Below are 26,362 nucleotides of genomic sequence, written 5' to 3'. Positions count from 1 at the left end.
GGAAAAAACGTTGTCTTGAGATTGCTGAAGGACTCACAATGGAATCAAAGAGCTTGGTGCTGTTTTTAATAGAGAAACCACCTACAAGGCATATGTTTTTTGACACGCTCCAAAATGGTCACTGGAAAGAGCTCTATCAATGCTTTCTTATTATCATAGTTAGGTGCTATGCTGGAAGTTTAATTATAGAAACTATCAATGCAACAGGAGATAAACACTTTTGCTTTTGAAGGGAATTAATTTATTTGGAGATCTACATCACATAGGCATGCTGCTGGAGATCCAAGCAATGCCTGACCTCAATATCCTTAAATCTTGCACCAGGGAAGCTCTCTTGGATTTTAAATACTTATTTTAAGAACAAACTTCCTTCTTCTGAAAAAAAGCCGCATTTAAACATTGGTGATGCCCCCAAAGCCCCAGTTCTAGTTGTTTTCTTGGAAAACCAGCAATCCAGAGACATCAGAGGCAACTTTGGGACATTTTGGGGAAAGAAGGAGGAAGGACTCTGGCAACCCCTAAGAGGGCAGTGGGAAAAGCTGCAGGGAAATGCCATGGTTCCCACGCTTTGGAGGAGTCACGAGGCATCCCATCTTGGAGTTCCCAGGTTCCCATTGAAGATTCATGTCCTGTAAAACCTTTCAACGAAGGATCACACACATAGCAGACCCACTACAGCCGCCTCAAGAGAAGCACAGCTGCCCAGATGTTGCATAGTAGCCAGAGGCATCTGAGGAGAACCTCTGGGAGAGTCGCACTGAGTCCAGCTGCACCTCCCCGAAGTAGAAGTTCTCGAAGAGCTGAAAGGAAGAAGGAAAAAAACACTTGAAGGGCACCAGAGAAATGGAACCTGCAGCTGGCCCACAGCTCTCTTGCAGGAGCTGGCCCTGTCAAAAGCCTCTACTCACAGATGGGTTTTGCCTTTAAATCCAAGTGTTCTTTACGTTATTTTTCCCACTAAAGACTGCACTTGAACTCTTTTTATCTACAGCAGCAGCTGCTCAAACCTCCCCTATTTTGCTATCTGTGTCACTGAGGGAGCATTGGGAGGCTGTTCACTGCTCTAGAGGCACCATCCCTGGGTGGCTCTCGAGGTCGTAGGCTCTGCAGAAGCAAGGTTTGAGGCCAGAAGGTTTGCACCAATCCAGGCCACAGATGCAGGATTTAACAGCTACAGCTCAGTCCTAATTCAAACTAGCAGGCTGAGGCACAAAGCTCCTCATCCCAGCACTGACCCCACTTTGTTCAACAAATCTGTCTTTGTTCAGCAAAGACTTGAGTGCAAATTAAGGAAAGCAAGCCAACTCCGGCACCCGGGGGGTGTGTCCCTGCCCATTAATCCAATCCACGAAGCAGACTAAAATGACATCAGAATTTCTTACAAGAATTATTGCTGGAAAAGCATCGTGTCCAAGCATAAAGTGCTCCACCCGTTCCATTAAGCAGCAGGAAATTGCTCTACCTGGGAACATCAGCTGTGCCTCAGGAAAAGCTTCTCAGTGGAGATGCTAATTTGGAAGCCCTGTTTAACGGGAGAGCTGGGAGAGCTGTGAGTCACCGAGAACCTGAGCAGCGACTTCTCCTCACCTTAGAGACCTCCGAAATGTCCATTCCATCTGTCTCCTATTCATTTTTCTATCTGTCCCTGCAGGTGTGGGCTTGAGACAGTCCCACAGCCCTTCCTGCTCTTACAGAAGGCAAGAAGGAAAGCCAACACATTAATCCTCTTGGAGCCAATGGTGCATCAATTCCTCCACAGAGGGAATGACTGAAATCCAAAATAACTACTTAGCATCTGAAAGGCTGCACTTCACCTCCTCCAAAGAGGCATTTGGCTCTGCCTGGCACTGATTTGGGCACAACTGCTCTTTTGTTGGCTCTCCCAGGAGTATTCTATTTTGTAAATACCCTTTTTTTCCCCGAGGAGACCAGCTAGTTTTCTTTCAGGGCAATTCCTGGGTTTGCTGTCACTCCACAAAGGAAAAGTGCCATAGGGAAAGTGATTCCCTGCCCGTCTTGGGGCAGAGCAAGAGACCCCAGGGCAGCAGCGTGGCCCCAAGGGACACTGTGAGTGGTGGCTCCACGGGGTCACTGCCCCAAAGAAGAGCAGCCTGCAGAAAAGCAGCTGTGCTAAGGAACCACAGCCCTCAAACTGGGAGAAGAGGAAAAGAGAGGAAGAGAAATGACAACAGCCACACAAACTCCATTTCATACAATTAAAGATTTATACAAGAAAGATTAATTATGTTCCCAAAAGCCTGCGTTGTTCATGTTGGAGGACTTAGGATAAAATGTCTCATTAATAAAAGATGGCAGTAAAAAGGGGTTGGTCACCTTTCTCTTTCTGTTTTGGCTGACCTCAGAAGGAAGGATGGTTTCCTGCTCTCCAGGGCTCCCTGCAGTGCTCTGCTGAAATATATTCCCTCTAGCCACCCCCCAGCTCTCGCTAGCTCAGTTGTTCAGGGGTTTTAGGGAAATATATTTCATAGAGACAGAATAAAGATTTCAAAAGAGTGGCTCTCTCACCCCCAGCTTCCGTCCAAGCTTTATTCTCGATGTGATGTTCCAGGAGGCCGAGGAGAGAGAGAGAGAACCAGGAAGAAACAGGGGTATATCTCGTTTTGGGCCAAGGAAAGATATTGGCCCTGAGCCAATAGGGTCATGAGTAGGTATGATAGGGAAGAAGGGTTAAACTACATAGCACAGGCTTCAGGGAGACTCTGAGGGGAAAAACCATTCCTCAGAGGAACACAACACTCTGCCACTCTGCCCACTCACCCCAAACCTTAACACCTGTCCCTGTCACAAGTGACTGTTCACACCATCACTCCTTTCCATCACAGAGCACTCTCCACCCAGGAAAAAGAGAAATCATCTCTCTCTTGATTTCTAACAGAGGAAGTGGTAGGTGTGCTGGTAAGCAAGGAGTACTAGGGTTTCAAGAGGGCCCCCTCCAGTGCCCAAGGAAGCTGCACAGGGGCCTTGGACTAGGGCATGGAGTCATGGGACAAAGAGGAATGGCTTCTCACTGCTGGAGTATGATTCAGATACTCAGAAGAAATTCCTCCCTGTGAGGTGGGGAGGTCCTGGCCCAGGGTGCCCAGAGAAGCTGAGGCTGCCCTGTCCCCAGAAGTGTGCAAGGCCAAGTTAGATGGGATTTGAATCACTCTGGTCTAAGGTGTCCCTGCCCATGGGAGAAGGGATGGAACAAGGTGGACTTTAAGGTCCCTTCCAACACAAACCATTCCAGGATTCTATGAAGAAAACAAATTAAATGCTGGGATGTGCCAGACCCATCAGCAGCGCTAGGAGTCAAACATTTTCACAAAATAAGCAAAGGAAGAGTTTTGTTTATGTCATTGCTGCACACCACAACCTGTTTTTCTTACTAAACACATGCACTTCAAAGCAAAAATCAGTTAATGAGACAAACCCTCCTTGAGCCTCTCTTGCCTCACATAGTCTCAGGCAAGCCAAAGCAGAAGGATGATTGGGAAAGCCCAGAAGACACTGCCCAGGTCAAGGGCCATCCATTTGTACACTGCTAAAAGTGCAGCAAAGCCATTGTACCAAAGCACTTTGTATTCCCATGGCTTTTATAAGATTCACCACCTCCCGTGTGTTCAAGTAGCTGTGTGTTGCCCAGGGAGGAATGCTGCTAGAACTATTGATTTTTGGTAATGTGGCTGTACTATCTGAGAGTAAACATGCTACAGGATTTAAAGGACAACCACAGACACTTTTTTTTTGCTCGTTTCGGGTCGGCTTCTCACCAATGCTCCTGTGCTCCCTGAGGCTTTCCACAATCGAAGCCACCGAACTCCAAGCACGGAGATCACTGCACACTGGAGACCTGCCTCAGGCAGTATGATGAGAGGCCCCTCAAACATCATCCTCCAACACCTCTGAAACACCACGGATCCTCCAACACCTCGGAAACACCAGGAAGTGGCTTCCCATCATTAAAGCATCCTGTGCTCAGGTCCTTGGTGACTCAGGAAGAGATTGCAGAGAGCCAAGCCTCTGCTTTTGACTTTCACTTCTATTTATCTTGAGGAGAAGCCAAGCAGAGCCAAGAAAGATATTTATAACTCCCCCCTCTCCCCAGCCACCACGGAAATGCTCTGGTTTTGGAGGAGCCCTGGAGCACAGTTGATGAAATGCCTCCTGGGAAAGCAACTTAGCATTTTTTTATTCTGCACCAGGAAAAAAGGTACCTGGAGGTTGTTGCCCTTTGGAAGCAACCCAAAGCAACCCCTTAGGTTGATAACCCAAAGACTGGCTCACTCCCCATCCTTTCCTACAGCTGCCAAGAAAAGGCTGCAGGGAACTTTCCCTGAGAAGGCTGCAGGGAACATGAGGAGACATGGATCAGGAGCAGCCAGGAGGGAGGCAGGGGAGGAGAAATGCTACCGCCCGCAGAGCCGTGTCATTTGATTGGAGTGGGATGTGAGGCTCAGCAAAAGCACAGTAATTCTATAAATCCAAACATGCCAAAGGATTTATATCCTTGATGCCCAAGAAATAAATAAGAGGATGGAGGTTTTTTTTTTTTTTTTTTTTTTTTTTAAGTATTATAAATGAGAATGAGCCTGATGGAGGTAAAGGTCAGCTTACAGAATCAACACCATACATGCAGTGCAAGCTACTAACTCCCATCAGGGGAATAGCACTTAGAGAACTAAGTGCCCTCTGTCTCCCTGCTGCCTTCCCAAATTGAATTAGAATGGAATAAGAAAAGAGCACTGTTAACTTCTAACTCCAGACCCAGTACCTCCAAACAAACACTCCAGGGATGTGCCCTGCCTTTCAAGCCACAGCCAAAGGTTTGGGAAACGCTCAGCAAGGATGCCTGCACCTCCCATGGGGACAGAGCAGGTGCCTGCAGAGTGGCAGCAGCAGCATCCGAGGATCTGCAGGGGATGGCACAGACTACAGCCACACTGCTCTCTCCAAAAGCCATGAGGGCCTAAGAGAAGGAAAGAACTGGAAGACAGATAACCCATATTTCACAGGTCAGCCTGCAAACTGCTGTAGGCCCAAGTGCCCCTCCCTCTCCCTCTCCTTCCCTCTCTCCCTCTCCTTAGGACTGGGTCCAAGGACACACCACTCAGGCCCTGATGAAAGGCAGGCAGCCCTCTGGTAGCTCCCAGAAAGCAAGTTTTCCTCCACTTCTCCCCCTGAAGTCATTTATCCTGAGCCGGGAAAAGCCAGCAGCATCACTGTCATTTCTGACACATTTTCTCCCATTTAAGACAATTCTGTTCAGATGCTGGAAACCCTTCTTCCTCTGAGGTCCGTTCCCCTCGATTACCCACAAATTACCCAGGAGACCTCCCCTGGGAGGAGACAGCCATTTTCTGAAGGAAGACAAGAGGCTGAAGACTTGTTTTGGGAGAGATGGAATCACACATCAAACCGCTAGCTCCTTGCAAACCTGAGCCAAAACTGCTCGAACAAACTTCAACCCCTAAACCACAACAACTTCCTTATCAAAGACAAAGCAACAGACCAAACCCAGGATGCCTCTTTGCCACGTTTTCTTCCCCTTTTTAAGCCTGTAAAGTAGGTTTTGCTGAGGCAAGGAGGAGGATGACTCCTCAATTAAGAAGTTAAAACAGGTGCCTAAACGATGTCATGTTCCCAAGTGCGGGTGTTTGTCAAGCTGTCCTCCTCAGGGGGCTCGCTTCCCACAGACAATCCTCCTGGAATGACACAGCACCTCTGTGTTCCAGCCTGGGAACAACAGCAATAAATCACAGCTAATCCACATAAAGACAGCAGTGATGTGTTTCAGCTCTGGTTATGAAGAGCAGAGGTGCCAACGTAAACTGAGGCTTTTAAATCACCTGTCACACACTCAACAAGCATGAGAAATATTAATGGATTTGGCTGGAGAAGCATTGGGAAGTGGGAGGACAAAGTAAGTCCGCGGAAAGCAAGGGAGTCAGAGGTATTTAAAACTTCCTTCACGTAATCTCTGGCTCGCATTCACAGCGCCTTGGCCTGGATTTTGCCACTACCATCAGGATTATTGATCAGTTTTTAAAGCTTTACGTCATTTACAGTAGTCAGCCAAAAAAAGACCCATCCTGAATTAATAAGAAGTCCAAGCAGCTCTGCTGAGTGCCTCAGAAATGCCGAAGGAGCAACAACTCACTGCAATGCCTTGCAATTAAAAATTCCCACTAACGAGCAGCAATACCATGGGATAACATGGATGTGCACATACACGCACACACATCCCCCCAGACTGTGGGGAGTTCTGCTGTGAACCCTAGCCCCAGAAAGCAGTGCCTTAGGGCTGGGCTATTACAGATCAACAGCACAAAACTGTCCCCAGTGACTCAGCACTGCAGGCGAGCGGTGCCATGTAATGTCATTAGCCTGCGACAATATGCCTCAGGAACCCTGCTGCCCTCGGCAGGGAGCTGAGGGAGGGTCCTGTTTTCCATATCTGGAATGAACACAGAAATTAGCAACTTCAGAGAGGCTGGGAGGAAGACACTCACAGCTCCAGGAGCCTACAGCTATGGATGAGCTCGCTGTCATTCCCATTGCGTGGTCCATGCTGAGGCTGGGACACCAGCAATCCCTCATCTGCTGTTTTTCTTGGGTGGAAGATGTTTTATCCACCCCAAGATCCCATCCAGGAAGGGTGTGAACAGGCTGAACACCACTGGGCTCTGCCTCCGTGGTAGAGCATGTGCAGGAGGATCATGCTGATAGACAACCCAGTGCTGGGAACTGACAGCAGTGCATGGAGAGCTCCAACCAGGGTATTAAATGGAGGCTTCAGAGGAGCTGGAGGCTACACAGCTTCAGCTGCTCTGCACGAAGTGACAACACTCACCAGCTTGCCCACTGGCAGCACAGCCCCAGCATGTCCTGATCAGGAGCAGCAGTGAATGAGGGAACAGGCTTGGAAAGCCAGGAGGTTTCCCTTGGAAATCAACATGTTACAGTGCTGCTATCCCCTTTGGGGAAGGGGAGGAACAAACAAAATCCCAGGCACCTGTTGATAAGCATGGAGAAAAACTAAGCAGCATTTCTCAAGAGGTGCCTCAACACAGAGCAACAAAACCTGTTTGTCTGCAGACTTTCTGAGCTCTCCCCTGAAAATGTTTCCATCTTATATGGGATGATATATTCAAATTAAAGTTTTTATAACATGTCCACAGCTTGGGATGGAAAACACTGGAGAAGAGCAGAGAAAAATCACCCTTCCAAATCATCTGGCTAAAGCGCAATCGCACTTCCTGTGCCAGACACAGCAGGAAGGCGCTGACTCCTCGGCAAACTGCTGGGTTACCGATGCCAGCGCCAGGCAAAAAGGACTGATGGAGGAAATGGCAAAACCATGGAAAGACTAAAAATCTTAAAAAATTAGATTTTGAAATGGGAAAGCAGCACTCAGAAACACTGATGGACTCTAACAGTGGACTGAACTCCAGCGAACTCTGCCCATCTGAATTCCTCTGATTAACTTCCTTTGCTTGCACAAACCACAGCCTCCAATCCTGCTTTTGTGATTCCACCTACTTGTTTAATGCACCTCAGTCCTGCAGCCGCCCACATAGACCTGCCAGGACCTCTCCAGAAGGCTGCTGTTATCTCCACAGCTGCCACAGTTCCCAGGTTGCAGTATGTGCTGGCAGAGCTCCTTCTTCCTCATCCCAAAAAACTCACCAACTGTGACCCAAACTCCCCCATACTATGACAGGCAAACCCCAAACCAAAGCCCCTGGTAGCTCCCAGAAGATGAGACACAACCAGGCAAATTGTCAAGATCTGGGGAGCTTGTTAAACGAGTAGATTCTTTTTCCTTCTATTTTTGAATTTCAATTTTTTTTTGAAACTACTTGCTGCCAAAAAAAAGAAATACCTGTTATTCACCCTGGACACCACTCCACCAACAATTATCTGTCAGGGGTTTAATTGTGCTTGGAAACTTGCCAGGAATAATGCAGGAGAAGCATAGGAAAAGCAGGCAGGCAGGCATTCCCAACCTCCACCCCAAATTAGCACCTGCTTCTTTTCCATGGCTTTTTAAAGAATGGCTGGTTGGGCATTCAACGTTTCCCAAGACTGTTCACGTGTTCCAGTCTCGGAAGATGTTGTTCAGAGTCACAAGGGTGGAAGACGGGTAAGAAGGACAGAGAGGGCAGTTGTCACCTGGGCTGTCACCACCAGCACCAGCCACAAGGCTGCAGATTGCTTTGTTCTGCAAGTGTGCAGCTGGCTCTGGAGTGTCTCTCCATCCCCAATACAGCATCCAGTCCTTCCACATGGATAAGGCAAGGAACAGCCCTTCCCCTCTCCTTTTCTTCCAGCCTCTGGCAAGATTTAAAAGGCAGCAGCAGAGACCTTTTCACCTCATCTCCCTTAGGAAGAATAAAGCAGGCAGACTTCAGGAGGGAGAAAATCTTGTGTCAAAAAAGTCCCAGTGGCCTCTCTCTTGAGAGATACCCAAGTCATGGCTATCTCCTCTATGACAAGGAAAATCCCTCATAATTAAATTACTGGTGCAGTCCCTTGGAAACAACATAAGCATCTGTCTCTGGCAAAGTACCACCAACATAAGAAACAGCAGCAAGTTCATAGAGAAAGATCCAAGGCACATGATGGGAGATTTCCTTTTTATATTTTCATTTCCTGAGCTAAAATAAATGCCACATAAATGCCAAGAAGCTCTCGGTATGTTCATAGATGCCATCTCATGGCTGTTCTGCACGCATTCCACACAGAAATTGTGAAGTGACAAACTGAAGAAAGTATCAACGTCATCACCTCCACCATCCTGCCCTTCTCCAAGGCAGGAGGAGCTTGGTAGTGGCAGATCCTGGCTTAATGTCTCTGCTCCCTCAAAACAATCAGGACCTCCTTTTCCCAGCTCCTCTAGAGCAGTGCTTCCTTACCCTCCCATTTACAAAGACTTTCATAATCCCTTGCTGCAACTTAAGCCCATTATTTATCGCTTTATCATCCACTACTGGCAAAAGCACTCCCATGCTTCAAGAGTTTTTTCTGTGTGCTGCCTTCCTTGCCTTTATTAGCCTCAAAACAACTCTTTCAGCCCCAGCTTGCAGACATTTTCTACCCTTCCAATTATCTTACTGTTTTTCTCTGGGCTCTTTGCACCTATCCACGGTACCCAAATCTGGACAAAACCTTCAGCTAAGCACAGGTTTACTTTAAAGACATTTGCCTTTTGTTTTTATTTCCATGGGCTGACTTAGTCTGGAGCAGCCTCCCATAAACCAAACCCTGGCCTGTTGGGCTGGTATTGAGGAACTTCTCCATCCTACATCACTGCCACTGCTCCCTCCTGGACCTGTCCTTGTTCGCAGCTGCCTGTTTGTTTCTGCCTGATTTCTGCTCCTGTTTGCAGCTCTGTTCCCTCCTACTCACGTGTCCAATACTCCTGCCTCTCCCCAGCTGGGTTTCACCTGCAGACCTCAGAGTGTATTTCATGCCACCCGTAACACCCTCCTGACCTCCACGGGTGGGATGAGTACGAGGTTTCCAGCTCTGTGAATATGGAAGTAGCTGATCCTTCTCTGACTGCTGCTATGTGAAACCTCTTCATAAAACTGGAGCAAAGCCACCTCAGCTGCCAGAGGGTGATGTAGCAGTGGGGAGGGTGACATTCAGCAATAGTCTAAATTAATCTGTCAGGCTGGATTTTTTTTTCAAATAGAACTGTTCAGGGCTGGGTAAAGGCCTTTGTCTGGCGGAGATCCCCTCCCTCCATGATGCCCCCCCACCTCCCAGCTAAGTCTAGTGGTGCTCCTGCCACCGACACGCTGTAAAATCTTTGCTTTAGCTCACAGTTTTGGGTCTATTCCCCCCATCACAAATCCATGAAAATTCATGCACTTCAGGAAATGAAACCCCAGTTGCTATGGTGAAAGGCATTTTGCAAACTAAGAAACAAATACAAGTGGGACATTTGGAGGTTACCAGATTTTTGCACGTCTTTCAGACAAGAATAAAAACTCTTTCAGCACATTAATGGATCCAATAAGATCCCAGACCTACAACTCAAATATAAAGGATTTACAGTACAACTTAAGGAAATTACTAATCAAACACTGCATCTCTCCACAGAAGCCTTTTCCCCATGGCTCCTATGACAGCAAATGCAGCAACAGTTTCTAAGAACTGGGCTTTGGCTTTGCGGCAGAGATGGCAGGAGGCTTGAGACACATCCGGGAATACCAGGAGAAGGAGCTCCCATCAGTGCGACCTCTCACTATGCCCATCGAACACCAAGAGGAGGAGTCTAGCTACAGAGACAGTAAATTAATTCAGACAGACACAGAAAATTATTGGCAGAGGGTCATGGCACCTTTGGGATGAACTGCCTACTTTCGCTAATCAGTGGGTTGGGGTTTTTTGCATTTAATGTGCTGTGTCCTTGCCTTCCATTAAGGCGCTGCTGTATTTCAACCCCTGCCAGCTCCACAGAGAAAAATCACCTTCTTAAGATCAAAGAGGTGACTCTGTCATGGCTAGCTGGTGGCACAGCAGGGATTTCAGGGAAGTGAGAAGGAGGTGGGATGCTCACCAGGTGGGAGGCGGAGGCACCCACAGAACCTCCAAAAGGCTCAGCTGCTGGCCTGGGTGGGAGTGCAGCGGTGCAGGGGCAAGAGGATTCAGGAGACTCTCAACAAACCCTCTTCCAGCACTCACAGTTCCTGCAAAAATTAGTCAGAGGGGCGTAGAGCACCTCTGAGAGGAAAAAAAAAAGGCTTTTCCTTTTCTTGGTAAGGTCACCAAAGAGATCTCTGTCATGCAAAGGCAGCACAAACCTTCTGCACTGCGTTTTCCTCAGTGCAGTGGCTCAGCCTTCCCCCAAAACCTCCAACACTGCCTCCAAGGCCCAAACACTCCAATAAAGATATTCTCCCTCCTTTGTCTACTCTGATTTTTCAAATGCCACTTCAGATTCCTGTTTCATCAAATGCAAATAACAGGAATAAGCCTTTCTCTCCCCCTGAAGAATATAATTCGCAGGAAAGCATTTTCACAGCAAACTCAATTTAATCTCCTTTTTTCCCCCATGATTATACAAACTGATCTCCAGTCTCATCTGCTCAACTGTCATATCCTCCCAACCCACTGTTGCTCTAATTGCACACTGCTGAGCCCCCTCGATTGTTCCGGTACCTCTTGGTAATGGCAGGAATTCTCCCCTCTGCAAAGTGGCATCACAGCCTTTCATTTCTGCTTCTGATTGTTCTGTAAAAATGAGGTGAGGAAAGAACTGGCTTATTTCTGAGATACTGATGTTGCACCACAATCTCTTACTCAGTCTCTCCTCACCCCAGTGGGTTTTTTGTTCGGTATATTTAACTCTGAACTTTCCAAGCAGCCACCTCCTGTTAGGTATTTGTTCCAGCTGTCAATCCTACTTTGGATCTACATCTCTACCACCTCACTGAGGACAACAAGATGTTCTTACCCTTTCTGAACACCAGGCAGTCTTGATCCTCACCTAACGCTGGTTCTTTAGCTCTTTGATTTCACCTCAGCTTAGAAATACATCAGGAAAAGACTCAGCCTCCTTAAATTGACAAACAAAAATTACACAAAAGGCTTGGGTTCCAACGGCTGCAGAACACAAAACACACTCCTCACGTACAAGTGGAGTTGGCTCTGCACAGGGGCAGATGTTAATTAGTTTAGAACTTAAGGTATTTTGAAGGGCCAGGGGTTTATTCAGGCCAAGGTTTTTCTTTTCCACTGCACCTCTGTCTATGGCATTGCATCAAATCTAAGGCATGGCACAGCCACCGCACTGCTCTTACCTAGCAGGACAGACACAGTGACAGGGAACACCACTGGCTCTCCAGTGTATCAGCCGGTAAATGCACTTTCCCCCTACTCCCAGTGGAAGCAGACACAATGCCATAACTCAATATACTCACGCAGGCCTCAAAAGAGAAGGAGTCTCATCAAATGATGCCTTATCTGACCTAGAAGCCCTCCCTGGGCACTCCTGCAGCCCTGCTGCAGGACCAGGGCACAGCAGCATGTGTTACCACCTTGGCTGATCCCATTCCCAGCCTTCCATCCCAGCTTAAAGTCTCCCCTAATGCCCCAAAGACATGAGATGTGGAGCTTACTGCTGCTGTACCTCAATATTTAACCTTGTAAGCTGTTAATGTATGGATCTGTGCTAAGTGGCAGGGTTCAGCTTTTTCTGCACTCAGAATTTGCTTCCTTCTTGTTTGAATGAGGCAAAGGGCATTAATTTACTTCTCAGACGTCAACTCAAGCCAAAATTCATTAAATTTTGACCCAGTAAGAGTCCAGGTGGTTTTCTGGTTTTCTTCCTTTCCCTGAAACGTGCAACAGAAATTTTTGGCCAGTCGGCCCTTTTGCATTTCTTTTCATTTTTATTTATTTACTGCAGCCTCAGGTGGTTTTTTTTGGGAGGTTTTTTGGTTTTGTTTTTGTTCCCCACCCCCCCCCCCCCCCCACAAAAATAAATAAAAGCCCGGAGGCAGCGCAGTCTTGTCTCCGGAGATGCTGGCAGCTGCCCCGGCCGCCTCCGTGCCAGCGCTGTGCCAGCTGCGCTGCAGGGCACGAGGCCACCGCCAGGACACAGGAGGAAGCTGCCAACCCAGCATTTCCCCCAGGCCCAGCCCTGCCCAGGCTGATGGGGCCTTTCAGCCAGGAATTGCTGCCTCCTCCCTCCGCTCTCTGAGAGATGAGACACTTTGCTCCTGACCGGAGCAAAATGTCAGCGTGTGACTCGGATGCTCAGAGCCAGCCTAGAAGGAAAACGTATCACTCCATATGAAGCAGTCCATGAAGCATCCCCAGCTTTTTGGGGAGCCAAAGTGCAAAGCCAAAGCTTTGCTGGACACAAATCTATCGGGTCACACAGCCCCTTGGGCTCTCCACATAAGCCAGGAAGCCTTTTTCTGGGATATTCTTCAAGACAGAAGTAATTTAAACTCCCAAATGCAAGTCATCCTACAGGATCTATTTTCTGAGCAGTGTGGGAAGGTACCGGCCTGCATAACCATTTATTAGCACAAATAGGAGTGTATGTTTAACTCTGCAGAACGGGTAGAACAAAGGATTATTAAATAAAATTCTGATTAGTTCAGCTGAAAGCAAAATACCAGCTGGAGCCTGGTGTAGTGCGGGCATGTTATCAGCAAACATGTGCCGCCAGCGCATCTGCGCGCGCACATACACACATACACACCCCCCAACTCTGACCACGGGTAGCCTCAGCCTGGAACAGCACTTCCATCGTGCTCCATGCTCCCATAGCTCCAGTCCTGCCCTAAGCCTCTGGCCCCACAGGCCTGCACAATGGGAATGAGAGCGATGAAACTCAAGTTTTCCCACTTACCCTCCTACCAGCAGCCATGCTTTGTTAGTGTTCCAAGTGGGAACACAGCCACTCAGCACAGTTATCACAGAGTCCCACTGCCTGGAATCACATGCAGGGCACATGGCTCTCCCTCCCACCAAGCCTGCCTAACTGCAGCCATATTCTTTAACAGCCCATCGTTTAGATCCTGGTGCAAAAGTTAACGAAGCCACTTTGAAGAGGGCAGCCTCTCCAGCACAAGATAAATAATGGATACAAAAGCAGGCTGGGAGGGAACTGGTGCATCCCTGCAAGGTCATGCTGGAATGCATCAGTGGCTCACTGAAGCTGGGCTCCACCGGTAAGAAGCCTCGAGCTATTTATGACTCATGTAATTAATTAATGCCAACGGGCGTTCTGCTGCAGGCATGTGGGAGACCAAAGGGAAATACGAAGCAGGCAGGTTAGGAAATGTAGTGGAGGTGGAAGAGAAGGATGACATTTATTGTGGCAAGACATGCTTTGAAGTAATTACCAGCAGTCCAAACAGCCAGCAGCTCTTTTGGCTACGTCAGTACAAAATCAATTAGGAGCTTTAAAAATCCATCGGGCTCATATTTCCAAGAGTATCAAGAATAAGAAGTAGCCTCGGAAGGAGAGCAGTTGCCCTTCTAAGCACTGCTTAACCCTTCCCCAGATCCTCAGACCCCACAAACGGTGTGACCAGTAGAGGGAGCATCGTTAATACCTTCCCAATCACTAACGGTTTGGGAGGAGAGCACAGAGGAGGACCCAGAGCTTGATTTTATGTGTCTCTAAAGCCTGAGGACAGGTTTAACAGAAGCAGGAAAAAGGAGCAAAGCCGAACGCAGAGAAAGCAGAGTCCTGCAGGCATTCAGGGCTCCTGACACACACGTCCCCCTTCCAGGGCAGCTCTCCCAACACTGGGAGCTATCCAAAACTGCAGATCATGTCAAGACAGGGACCAGGGCTGTGACTTCCCTGCTCCAGCTTGCAATACTGCAGTCTCACACTGCACACTCAACATGTGGTGATGCTGAGTCATGACACCATGCTCACACGAACCGTTTGAGGACAAAGAGAGCTTAACCTAATTTTGTCCCTTTGTTTGTCCTCTGCAGAGAGATCAATCAGTACCACTCCCTGCCTCCACAACCCCCTGCATCCAGTGCCTGATACATTATTAAAACTGTAAATACAAATAAAGCCCACTCTTCCCCTCCTCGGGGAGGGCTCTAAAGTCCTTCTGGGCTGCCCAGCTCCCACCCCGCCTTCATCCTCTCCCATGTCTCTTCGTTGCCAGAATACCTTCTTACCGGTCTCAAATGTATCCATGCATTGTCCTCACTCCCTCTTATCAGAGCTGCCTGCAACAAAACCGCTCACACAACGAGGATTGCAAATTTGCTTACAAGCTGGTGCTGTTTTCCATTTCTGCTCCTCTGTGCATCTCTTTTCTCTTTGGACACTTGCAGGGGTCAAGCACCACAGCATCAGTCTGCCACAGCCATCTGGATGAGCAGCAGAGGCTGCCTGCAGTCCCAGCCCTGGTTGGCACAGCCTGGGAGCCTGCAGCATGCTCCCCCCTTTGAGCCTTACCCAACCTCCACAATCTGGGGGATTGTGTTTTCTGCCTTCTGATCACTGCCAAAGCCCTAATATCCTGGTGGGACTCCCTACTACTACCCGCTATTCTCCTGGAGCAAATCAACAGCAGAGATTAAAAACAACAAGAAAAGAGTAAGTGAAATGAGAGTGGGGTTTAATTTCATAAATAAATATGAGTAGAACAAGAGCAATGAAGTGCTTCTTTCTGGTGGGTTGAGAATCAAGTCAAGCCTGAGTCTCCAGGGTAAAACAGGAGTGAAGTAAACTACAACACGAACACCCACTTAGCATTTGTGCTTCATATTCCTGCTCTGAACCTCAGCAGCTTTAGGAATGCTCCTGTTAAATACTGTAATGCTCCCAAATACAAGTGATCTGGGCTGTTTATTTTCTAAACAGATTCCCCCCCACATCCCCCACCCAGCCCTGGGAGCTCCCATAAGCCTAAGACAAAAGCATTCTTGAAGAGGTGTTTCGACCTCTTTTGGCTATATAATATCCTTAGCTGGCTCAATTTCCCTAATTGTTTCATACTGACCTTGAGGATATTTTGGCCATTAAATGACTCCCGCTCCTTGAAAGATGATTTACCAGTCATTGTATTGTTTCGTTCATCAGCTGTAGAGAGAAAAGCCACCACCAGAATGAGCTTCAGATGGGAGAACTCTGTGTACTGTACTTCACCCCCAACTTTGTCCCTCCACAGAATCAGCTGCCAGCTAATAAACCATCTTTGCCCAGTTCTCAGTACAAAAAACCCCACTTCCACTTGGATTTTAGGAGGAAAAGGGCTGGAACTGGTGCCTCTATCAGGATCACCTCTACTACCTGGAGGGAAAGCCCTAAATCACAGCTACTGCCGTGGCGATTCCATAGGGCTGACATAGGGCAATGCAACACACCTGCTTCTCTCTGGCTCATTTTCATCCCACATCCTGCCATGTCAGGGTGAGAGACAGCACCTGCATGGCCTGGAGCAGCACCAAATTCCAGGCTGAGCATGCCAGCACAATGCCAGGCAGGATGCAGACAGCACTGACACAAACCTCTGCTGCCTGCACCATATGTGTGGTGTGGATGCCTCTGTGGGGCGGGCACACAGTCACAGACATTCAGAACAACAACCTAGGCCTACAGCAACTGTCAAAAGCCTACGTCTGAGACCCATTTCCCCAGAGCACATCTGGGTTTTTACATAATCCCCAAGTACATGATCTGTTCTTTCCACAGGACCTCTGCCTCATTCAGTGAATATATTCCATTATTTCTTTTTCATCTCCATCATTAACTATGAAGTCCCCCTCACATCCAGCTTGCTGTTCAAATCCCGTATGGAATACAAATCGACTTCTATGGCTGCCTGCAGAATGCTGGCGGAATGCTCTCCCCATTGTCTCTGAATGCCTTGTGCTAGGGGTGAAGTTTTCCTGTGGAATTTTTCCCCCCCATAGGTTGCTAGGAGACTAAATACTGATGCTCAAAGGGTGCTTGACCCGTACCAAAGAGGTATATCACTTAGTTTAGAGGGAAGGGAAAGGCTCCCGGGAGCTGAGAGTGGTGGTCTCCCTGCTCTCAGTTTTCTGGGGAGGACGGTCAGCGACGGCTAGCTGCGTGGAGTCCACGGTTAACGGAGGAGTCTGGTCCTGGGAATTCTATCGTCTGTTGGAGCGCCCAGGAGTTCAGAGCTCTTTGCCTGCACTGCTGGATTTGGGTCAGCCCCGTCCAGCCACCGCGGCTTCTTTCAGCACTGCTCACTTTGCCTGCCGGGACACCTCCCTGCCTGCCGGGACAACCCGCCGTTTCCAGCCATCAGCCCCGGAGTTTCTACTGCTTTGGCTTGGTGCTCTTGGGGTCCCAAGAGATCAGACTGCCCGGGACTTGTGAGACAAAGCCCCTCGGAGTTCTTGGTTCTGTTTACTACTATTATTATTACTGCTGTTGTTGTTTGTCTGTCCTGTTATATTTACTAGTAAAGGACTGTTATTCCTTTCCCCATAGCTCTGACTGAAAAGTTTTTTTTTTTAATCTTCCAAATCATAATAACACAGAGGGAAGGGATTGGAATTCCCCAATCCTAGAGAGGCCCGCCTCTCCCTAGCAGATACCTGTCTTTTCAAACCAAGACACCTTGCATACCTCGTGGAGCCCTGCAGAATGTAGACTCAGGATGCCAGACCTAGCTGCCCTTGTGCCTCCCCTCACACAGAGCCACATCAGCACTCTGGGGTCACACTTTCAGGGCTCACTTTGAGAGCTGAATCTTTACAGGGTTTCTACACACTGGGTGTGCTTGTTTGACTTCAGTAGCAGTCAGACCCAAAGCCTGCCCAGAAAACAATGACACAAATCACCTGCTGTTATCACTGTCCCTGCAGAGATTCAGAGAAGCAACAACTAAAGAATTCTTGACACAACCTATTGCAGTGCACAGGGGCCACCGTGCCAGAGCACGCATGTTTGCACAGGGAGAACCAGGCTACGACACACTGCCTCTCCCCAAAGATTATGCTTTTAGGGCTGCTTTATAAAGTAATGTGATCAGAACGATGTTACAGACAGCCAGAGCAGACAATCTTTTGGCAGAGACAGCAGACGCCATACACTCAAGAATAACTCGCATTCAGCTTCACAGCTGTCCACATCTGATTTAAGGAGAAAGACAATGGGATCACTTTCCTAAAGAAATGGGCAATCTCTACATTAACCAAAGAGGATTAAGTTTCCATCTTGTCTGAAGGTCAGTACAACACATGGAGTTGTTACCCTGTGTTTCAGTTTAACACAGGGACACAGAGAGCCCAAGATGTCACATCCATGAGGAGCAGCTGAGGTCGCTTGCTCTGTCCAGCCTGAAGAGACTGAGGGGAGACCTCAATAGAGTCTGCAGCTTCTTCACAAAGGACAGTGCAGGAGCAGCTCTGATTTCTGCTCTCTGTGACCAGGGACAGGACCCAGGGGCACTGCTAGAGCTGTACCAGGGGAGACTGGATATTGGGAGAAGGTTCTTCCTTCAGAGGGAACACTGAACAGACTCCCCAGGAAATGGTCAGAGCTCCAAGGCTCCAAGTTCCAGGACCGTTTGGACAATGCCCTCGGGCACAGGGTGGGATTATTTGGGTGTCTTGCGCAGGGCCAGGAACTGGACTGGATGATCCCTGTGAGTCCCTTCCCACTCAGGACATTCTATGATTCTACATGAACATACTTTTCCCTAGCCCAGGTACGATGAGTGACACTGGGTGACAAGGTTTTGAATCTGTGACTCTTGTTCATTGCTTTTTTCATTTTCTTCTGGGTTTTATCTGCAGACACCTCCCCCCCAGCCCTGTAGGCAAGAAAAACTACACTGAAAATGCAAACAACAAAAGCATCTGCTGAGCAGCAGGACTACTTCAAATACATTTAGCAGCAAGGATGAAACCTCTGTACCTACTTGGATCTTTCCTGAAGAGAGTGTTCATGACTGTGGCATGCAGCTTCACCCTATCCCATTCTTTAAGCATCAGGCCAGAGGCGACAAACTGCTTCACCAGCTGATCAGCGATCATCTGCAATCTGGGAAGGCACAAAGAGAAAGAATGGGGCCAAGTAAAACAAAGAGTCACTGCACCATCAGCTTTTGGCTTTTCAGCCAGGAGGGCAGCAAGTGTGAAATGAAGTCTCTGCATGCACACAGGAAAGGAAGCTAGTACCTGATGGAAAGTGAGCAGAGGCATCAGGATTCAGCTCTAATGCAAAAAGTTCTGACTGTTGCACAAAGCTTCCTCTGTGATTGCTTCTGCTGCAAATATTCCATGAGGAAGGGCAGATCTAGCACAGCAGAGGGCTCGCTCACAGTGACAGATGTTACTGGGAGCTGAAGGATGCATCTTTCTACTGCCAGGAAACACAATGTGACTCTCCTTGCAAATGCTAAAATCTGCACACCGGCAGGGGCTCAGGCACCTCAACTCCCAGAGGATCTGCTCAGGGACTGCTACAGCCTGGATCCTCTCTGTCCCAGATAACCAACCCAGTCACTGGGCTTGCCTTCTGGGAGAGCCCAGAATGTGGTGGCTGGGACCAGTCAGCACATCCTGGTGAACACTCCAGCTTTGGAGCTACTGAGCAAGCAAAATCCAAGGACTTATTCCCACCTTTGTGCCTGGCCTTGACTGTCAGGATCTGAGGGCAGACCCATGCTAGAACAGGTAGCAGGAGCAGGGATCAGGATCAGAGCAACGCCCTTGTGTCCAAGGAGCTGAAGGAACTTCTAGGCTGCTGCTGTGCCCAAAAAATGTCTGCAGTGCCTGATTCTTACCAAAGGCAGCGAGAATATGCCAGAATGAAAGCTTCCCATCTCCAAAAATAAGGCCAGAGGGTATTAAGTCTATGCAGAAGAATTTGAGCTTCTCTCAGCATGTCCCAGGGATCAGAGAGCTTTCTGCTCCGTGAGGTGACACCACACTGGTGTCTCAGCTGTGGCAGGGCATGGCCTGTCCCCAGAGCCTGGGGCTGCCACACTTTGGATGCCAGCTCCAACCTCACTGCTGGCTTTGGACCCCCCCATCATGGCCTGCCAGGCCACATGTGACCATTTCAAGACTCTCAAGCAACCAACTATCATGGCTTTCTACTATTTTCTGGCTTTACTTCAGTGATTTTTAAAATTAGCAATGACAAAGATTAAATGAATATCATTACAGATAATACTAAAACAAATTAACAGAAAATAGCTCAAGTGAAAATGGTGCTTTATTACGTTATGAAGTTAATCAAGGAAATAAAACAAATTAGAATGAATTATAATGGAAATTATTTGCCATGTGGGAGGCATCCGAGCATGATCCCTCTTTCAGTCTGAGCCATTATATGTGCAGAAGGGCTTGCCAACCAACCCCAGATTCTGTCTGCAGTTATACAAGCTAAGTCAGGATAAATCAAATCTCCTGCTTTACAGCTTAAGCTGATCAAGATCATTCAAAGATCAGGAAGGAACTCCACCCCTCAGCCATGCCAGGAACTACACAGAGCTAACAGGACATCTTGCATGAGACAGGAAGGCACACACCTCTCTCAAGCACAGGCTGCAGCAGTCTGATCCAGCACAGGAAGCCACATGGCTGCTACTCTCCTCTAGTATTGGCCTTGCAGCTCAGAAACTGCTTTTCCATTTCCCTAACCAAAGCACAGGAGGTTTCAGCAGGCAAGAAGTTCAAGAAGCTGTTCAGCGATGATCTGTGTCACAGACCAGAAAACGAAGCAGGGTTTTCTGGAGAGATCACCATTTGTCTGCTCTTTATAACCACTGCTAGTCAACACAGTGTCTGCTGGAATCTCAAAGGAAGGAAAAGCTGCTCTCCATCAAGACAAAAATACCTTTTTTCCCCTCTGCAAAGCTAAATGTTTTTCTTGCTTGCTAAGAAACTATGTAAGGGGAGAAGTGGCAGATGAATGATATCAGGAGAAGGCGCTTCACCGAGATGGTGGTGGGGCACTGAACAGGCTCTGCAGGGAATTGTCATTGGCCCTAAGGCTGCCCCAGCTCCAGGAGCATTTGGACAAGCCTCTCAGGGATAGAGTAGTGCTGTTGGGGCGTCCTGGCCAGAGCAAGGAGTTGACTTGATGATCCTGATGGGTCCTGTCATGGGTTGGCACAGTTTGCATTTTTAGTTATAGAGAAATGTGGAATGTTTTTCTGAGTCAGGACCTTAGAATTGCTTTAGAAAGAACAGAGATCTATCAGAAGGCTAGTTTGGGATATTGGCATCTGTTTTGACCGCTGAGGATGTCAAATGCAACTCTGGGAAGTACCCATATAAAAACTCTGATTCCCTGCAGGTCATTTTCGTGCTTCCGGGTCAGTCACTAGGTAACACCGTGGGCAGCAGAGGAGGGCCCGGCTCAGGCCCTGCTGCCCTTGGATGGCCGGGCTGGGCTTGGCCAGGCCTCCGGGAGCCGCTGCCCACACCGGGAGAGGCCTGGGCTGCCTGAGCCCCCTTTTCCCCCGGCTGTCAGTGGGGGAGAGGGGAGGCTGCAGCTCAGCAATGCCGGCCACGCGCCAAGGGCCACGGCAGAGGGGGCCAAGCCATGGACAGGCTTAAGAGCTGCTGGCAGCAGAGAAAGAAAGCCTGCAGCTTTGTAAAAGCGGAGCCACCCTAAATGAGACCGAGGGGTGGAAAGGAGGACCTCCACCAGCCTCCCCCATTGGCAAGGCTTTGCATCTCTACAGCCCTGCAGCCCGGGGCAGGGAGCACATGGCCACTGCGGGCCTGGGCACATCTAACCCTTTCCTGGCAACACGAAGCTTCCAAGGTCTAACCCTTCCCTAAGAAAGAGAAGAAAGAGACAGAGTGGACAGTAGATCAAGAGTAAAAGAACTGAAAATATTATTGGACAATGGAATCAAGGAAGGGGACATTTTTAACTGGACTTCTCTGGGGTAAACTATGGAGAAATGGACTGTTCCTTGTAACATCTTAATGTTGCTTGGGGGAATGCTGGTTCTAATCAAAATCGGGAACTGATATGATTGAGATTTAAGTGAGAATCTCAAAGCCCTCACTCCTGGGTTAAAAGGAGGTCTCAGCCTTTGAGATAAAGATGATTTTAGAGAGAAAGTAATTTGAAACCCTTGGCTCCTGGGGTAAAAGGAAGTCTTTATTTTTTCTGAGATAGAGACAATTTTAGAGAAGAAGAGAATCCTTGTTTTGTACTAGAAGAAATATTCTTAAACAGTACCCCAAATACACTGAGAGACCCATAAGTAGCCAGGGGAAAGGCTGCTAATGGGTGAGACTGCACAATCTGAAAAAATTCTGGGCGGTTGCAGATTTGTGCCCTTAGGAGCCACTAGACTGTTGTAGTCTTGTGGCGAGTGTCCCCATGGTACTCTAGAGAGACTCCTCTTCCAAAGTGATGAAGGATTATGTTTAAATGGTGAAACTGACTGAAAGTCACAGGTTGTGTCTCTGTGTTTTTTTAAGAAAGTTAACACTTTGCAGGGGGAGGAAAGAGTGTTTTAGAGTTTCATTCTGTTTTGTTTTAGTTATTCTTTCCCAACTTCCTTTTTGTTCCCATCCTTTTAGTGTGTGTTAATAAAACTATTTGTTTATTTTTAAGCTTGAGCCTGCTTTGCTTTTTCTCCTAATCTTTCTCCCACAAAAAGAGAATAAATACTAAGAGCACTATACTAAATCTGACAACCAAAATTTAGCAAACGTGAAACCGCTACATTAATTGGTATTTCCACACAGTTAGATAAATTAAAACCATTACAGGTCCCTTCCAACTCAGCCTATTCTGTGATTCTGTGAATTAATTTGCAGGTGAGGGCAGGACTAGCCTGGGCCAAGGATTAAAACTTCAAATTTCTTGACCCTCTCTGAGTCTGCTGCTATGCAAAAAGCAAAACAGGTGCTGTGGAAGAGAAGCTTGGTAGTTTCCAGGTGGCACGGAAAGCACAAGGTCTGGTTTTGGTCAAAACCTCAGCTAACAGATCTCTGTGAAGGACAGTGGAGACATCAGTCCTTTCCTGAGGGGGTGTGGGGAGTTATGTTTTCAGTTTCAAGGCAAGGTGGATTTGAAGATCTCACTTCTCTCCCCTGTCCAAAGCAGCTCTGCCACCCTTGATGCACATTAGCACATTCTGCAGGACTATGCCTAAATGGGTTCTCATCACACAGGATACAGCAGGCATCTGAAACAGCACGGTGCAAGTACCAACAATTCAAGCTGTCCCCAGAGGCAGGCAGACATCACTGTCAATTTAGGCCCTGCTTATGCTCTACAGGACTCCTCTCCCAGCTCCTCAGGTCACAGACTTATTTTCAGATGCAACCAGACTGGCAAGCACTGCACCTCAGAGAGAGCCAGAGCTCAGTGACTCAGGAGAAGGGGCCTAGACCTTGGCTCCCAGAGCTGATATTTTAAATGCTCTCTACAACAAAACCCACTGAAGGGCATTTGTGTCAGTCTTCACCTCATCTTTCCAAGTGCTTCTGTCCTCTTTCTCCCTGTGCTCTGTCTCCTGACTGATCTCTGCCTTGCCCTGGTTCTCCACCCACCCCATTTCCACCTCACCTCTTTCAGGGTAGGAGAGACTTTAAAGTGGAAGAGCCAAGAAAAGGAAAAGACTTCAATTCCTACTGCCTCCCAGCAGTTATTACATTTTTCATTTTCCCACTCATTTCCTTATCCCACTTCTGATCTCTTACTTCAACACAGCCTCCAAAGTGTGGTTTTAAGCAGGCCCCTCCCCCACTGTCTCCTCAGACCTCAGGGAAAGGATATGCCAGAACACATCCCTTCTTCCCTGAGCCAGTCCCTGCTCACAGCCTCCCTCCTCCAGCTGCACTGCTCCATGCTCCTCTGCTAGCTTCTGCTGTCCTCTAGCAATGGGAACAGACAACAAAAGGGCAGAGTAGTTGGGCAAAGAGAAGGCTGAGTGCAGAGACAGGAGGCAAAGCTCTTTTGGCTAGTCCCCTTCCCTATTTCTGGCAACCAGCAGCACCGAGTACAACAGCTCTTACGTTAATCATAGAATCTACAATGGTTTAGCTTGGAAGAGCTGTTAAAGATCATCTGGTTCCTAACCCTCCCATGGGCAGAGACACCTTCCACTAGACCAGGGTGCTCCAAGTCCCATCCGTGTTTCCTCAGTCTTCCAGAAAGCACCCAGAGAAAAGATGGTGCTGCACTGGTGACGTAGTCCTAGCCAAAAACACGACAAAGGAAGGTTGTCCAGACACTGCCACGTCCTGGGCAGCGCTGTCTGTGGAGCTGAAGCCATCAGCCACAGTGGTGAACAGCACAAACACTCGAGCTGATACCAACCAGGCTTCAAGATTTTGCAGCAGCAGCTTCAAAAGACATTTCACACCCAGCACCCATTCCAGGCTGCTACAGACACACAAACCAACTCTGTAATCAGGTCATGCTCTTTTAAGGACCTTCTGGGCTAACTGCATTTTAAGAATAATTAAGTGCTGCAGAATACATCAGGCTGTCCAGATTAATCTGGATTGCAGGCTGGGAACTAGACAGCAGAAGCCAAATCATCCTGCCTTCTAAGTCATCTCAGGAGTATCACCTTGGCCATCTTATCCCCGTGTGAACCGTGACTCTATTATTCAACCTGACAGACTGCTGCAGAAACAAACGACATCCTTCAGCTGCACAACCAGTGACTGATTTAAAGAGCAAACACATCACCTTAACCAGTTCCGGAAGCAAAGATGACTTCATCTTCATGACTGCTGGCCTGAAGACTGCCAGCAGCACCCACCAGCTCCAGAGGGTTTCCCTGGCACTCTGGGGAGAAATGATAGACAGGAGCACAGGGAACTCACCTGTCTGAGCCATCCTTCATGTGGACTTTGACGTAAAGGACGTCTGTCATGGCAGGGTCATCGTTCATGTACTCCACTCCTGACACCTCCACGGTCAGGGGCTGGCCACCAGTAATATGACTAAAACCCAAGAAATCCCTAATGTTAAAAAGCAAAACATCACAACAGCTCCTGAAATGCAACACTCAGCACTCCTTGTGCACATACCAAATATTTGGGTTTGCTACAGGAATGAGATTAGATACTCTTTTTGCCATAATGAGACACAAATTTGATGTTAAGTGGGACTTAAATGTTATACAGAGCCTATGGGGCAGTGAACTCCACCAAGGAGGTCTTTTCTGTCCCCTATTTTTTAGCTTCCCTGCACTGAAAAAACCCAAACTCAGAAAGTCTCCCTAATTCCTAAAACTCAAAGACTACAGCTACTATTGCCTTGTCACCCCAAGTGATAAAAGAATTTAAATTCATACATTCGGTGCTTCAGACACACATTAAGTCAACTTGTCAGTGCTCACAGGCCACCTCAACATGGAGATCTCCATCCACATGTCAGAAAACCCACCAGAAGTAAACGGTTCAAGTTCTCATTCCAAAGAGGCCCCTGCCTCCCTGCGAAAAAGACCAACTATAAACTCTCCAGCTCTCTGATTTTTGCTGGGAAAGGTACTCAATACAGAACATAATTTTGAGTGCAACATCCAACCAGTAAATAGAGCTGGTTTAAATCAGCTCCAGCTCTTCATGCAGGATATAATGCGCACTCCCACAACTGCAAACGCTCAGTAGAGCGTATCTGCTTCCCAGCATGCCACCTCCTTGCCTTTCCCAGCAGAGTATCCTGGGGAGGCTAGGGCCACAGCCAGCACCTCCTGTGAGTAAGTGATGCCTTGTGATGCCTCCTTTAACACCCAGGGCTCCTGGAAAGAACAGGGAGTGTCTGGGCAGGCAGATGTAACAAACACGAGTTAACAAGGTGAGTGTGACTTCACTCTGACCTTGCTCATTTCTGTTCAGTTTTTGAGGTTCTCAGCAAAGATTCCCAAGAGAAATAAGCAGAGCGTGATTTCCCTTCCCAGTATAGTTACTGGGAGGGAAACAGCACAAATGTACTATTATGGACATCAGACTAACAGCACTAAAGGTCATGTATTCTAAAAAGGGTCAAAAAGGTCACAGCTACCTTCATAGGGCACTGCCTGCGCTTTAGAAAAGGAAATGAAAACCAATGAAGGTTTATGTACGTGGAAGGGAGCCTAATTAACTTTCCAAGTATATTTACTTGGGTGTGGAAGGGGAAATAAACTAAAGGTAACCTTCAAGTGTTGATTCCCCCTTCACTAAAGGAAATAGGGAGCACGGATGTTCTTGGCATCAGTTCAACCCACTTATGAGGAAGCTGGCACTTTCCAAATATTATATTCAGAGCCTCCCCCTGGAAACACACTTGCATTTCTGTTCAACAGCTGAACTGGAGCCATCCTTTTGAAGGCGAAGGTATGAATTCTGGCCATGCATTAATTCCCAGAGTATTAGCTGGCACAGTGTGGCCAATTCTTCGTGCACCGAGGCAGCAAATAAATGAATGCGAGGGAGCTGTGCTCTGTGCGCAAAGGTTTTGCAGAAATAAATAAATATTTCACTCCCTCAGGCCGTCTTCAATTACTACGCTGACCAGAGATAAGCTAATTATGGTGTCAGTGGACCACATTTGCAGCTAAAGCCCCAACATCTGCAGCTCAGTGTTAACAGACAGCGAGGCAGCCGTGCTCCCAGAGCAACACAGACTGTTTCAGGCTGATTACTCACAAGGCTCCTGATGGCTTCCCTGCACACAGCTTCCCTCATCCAGGAATGCATGTCAAGGACACCTCAGCATCTGTTCTGAGGCAGGAGGGAAGTGCCAGAGCCAGAGCCCACTGCAGGCAATGTGCACAGGTAAGGGAGCTCAGCCCGCCCCCTGCAGCAGCAGGGGACAGCAGCGAAAACCGCTCACACACAAAGAACAGGGATGCGTATGAGGAAAGGAATTGAGCCGAGCAGGTTTTCAGGGAATGCCCAGAGTCTG

At 48.1% G+C, this 26,362-nt stretch overlaps 1 protein-coding gene across 9 annotated transcripts in view; it reads right to left on the bottom strand.

Annotated features, from left to right (window-relative positions):
• Positions 1-218: 218 nt before the first annotated feature.
• ASCC1 (activating signal cointegrator 1 complex subunit 1) overlaps positions 219-26,362 on the bottom strand; it is a 38,463-nt gene continuing 12,319 nt past the window's right edge. For 6 of the 9 annotated variants that reach the window (XM_040070661.2, XM_040070662.2, XM_040070660.1 and 3 more), the window contains 4 exons: positions 24,295-24,414; positions 18,399-18,520; positions 15,504-15,583; positions 219-800 (listed from right to left, as the gene is read on the bottom strand). In XM_040070661.2, coding sequence (XP_039926595.1) covers positions 684-800; positions 15,504-15,583; positions 18,399-18,520; positions 24,295-24,414 — 439 coding nt within the window. In that variant the 3' untranslated portion in view covers positions 219-683. Of the gene's footprint in view, positions 801-11,066; positions 11,245-15,503; positions 15,584-17,459; positions 18,291-18,398; positions 18,521-24,294; positions 24,415-26,362 lie in introns of those variants that run through there. The other 3 variants (XM_058421474.1, XM_040070665.2, XM_040070666.2) reach the window with 3 other exon arrangements.

This window comes from Hirundo rustica, chromosome 8, assembly GCF_015227805.2.
Source record: "Hirundo rustica isolate bHirRus1 chromosome 8, bHirRus1.pri.v3, whole genome shotgun sequence".
Classification (NCBI taxonomy): Eukaryota; Metazoa; Chordata; class Aves; order Passeriformes; family Hirundinidae; genus Hirundo; species Hirundo rustica.
Note: the sequence above shows the minus strand (reverse complement) of the source record. Positions and strands in the feature narration are given on the sequence as shown.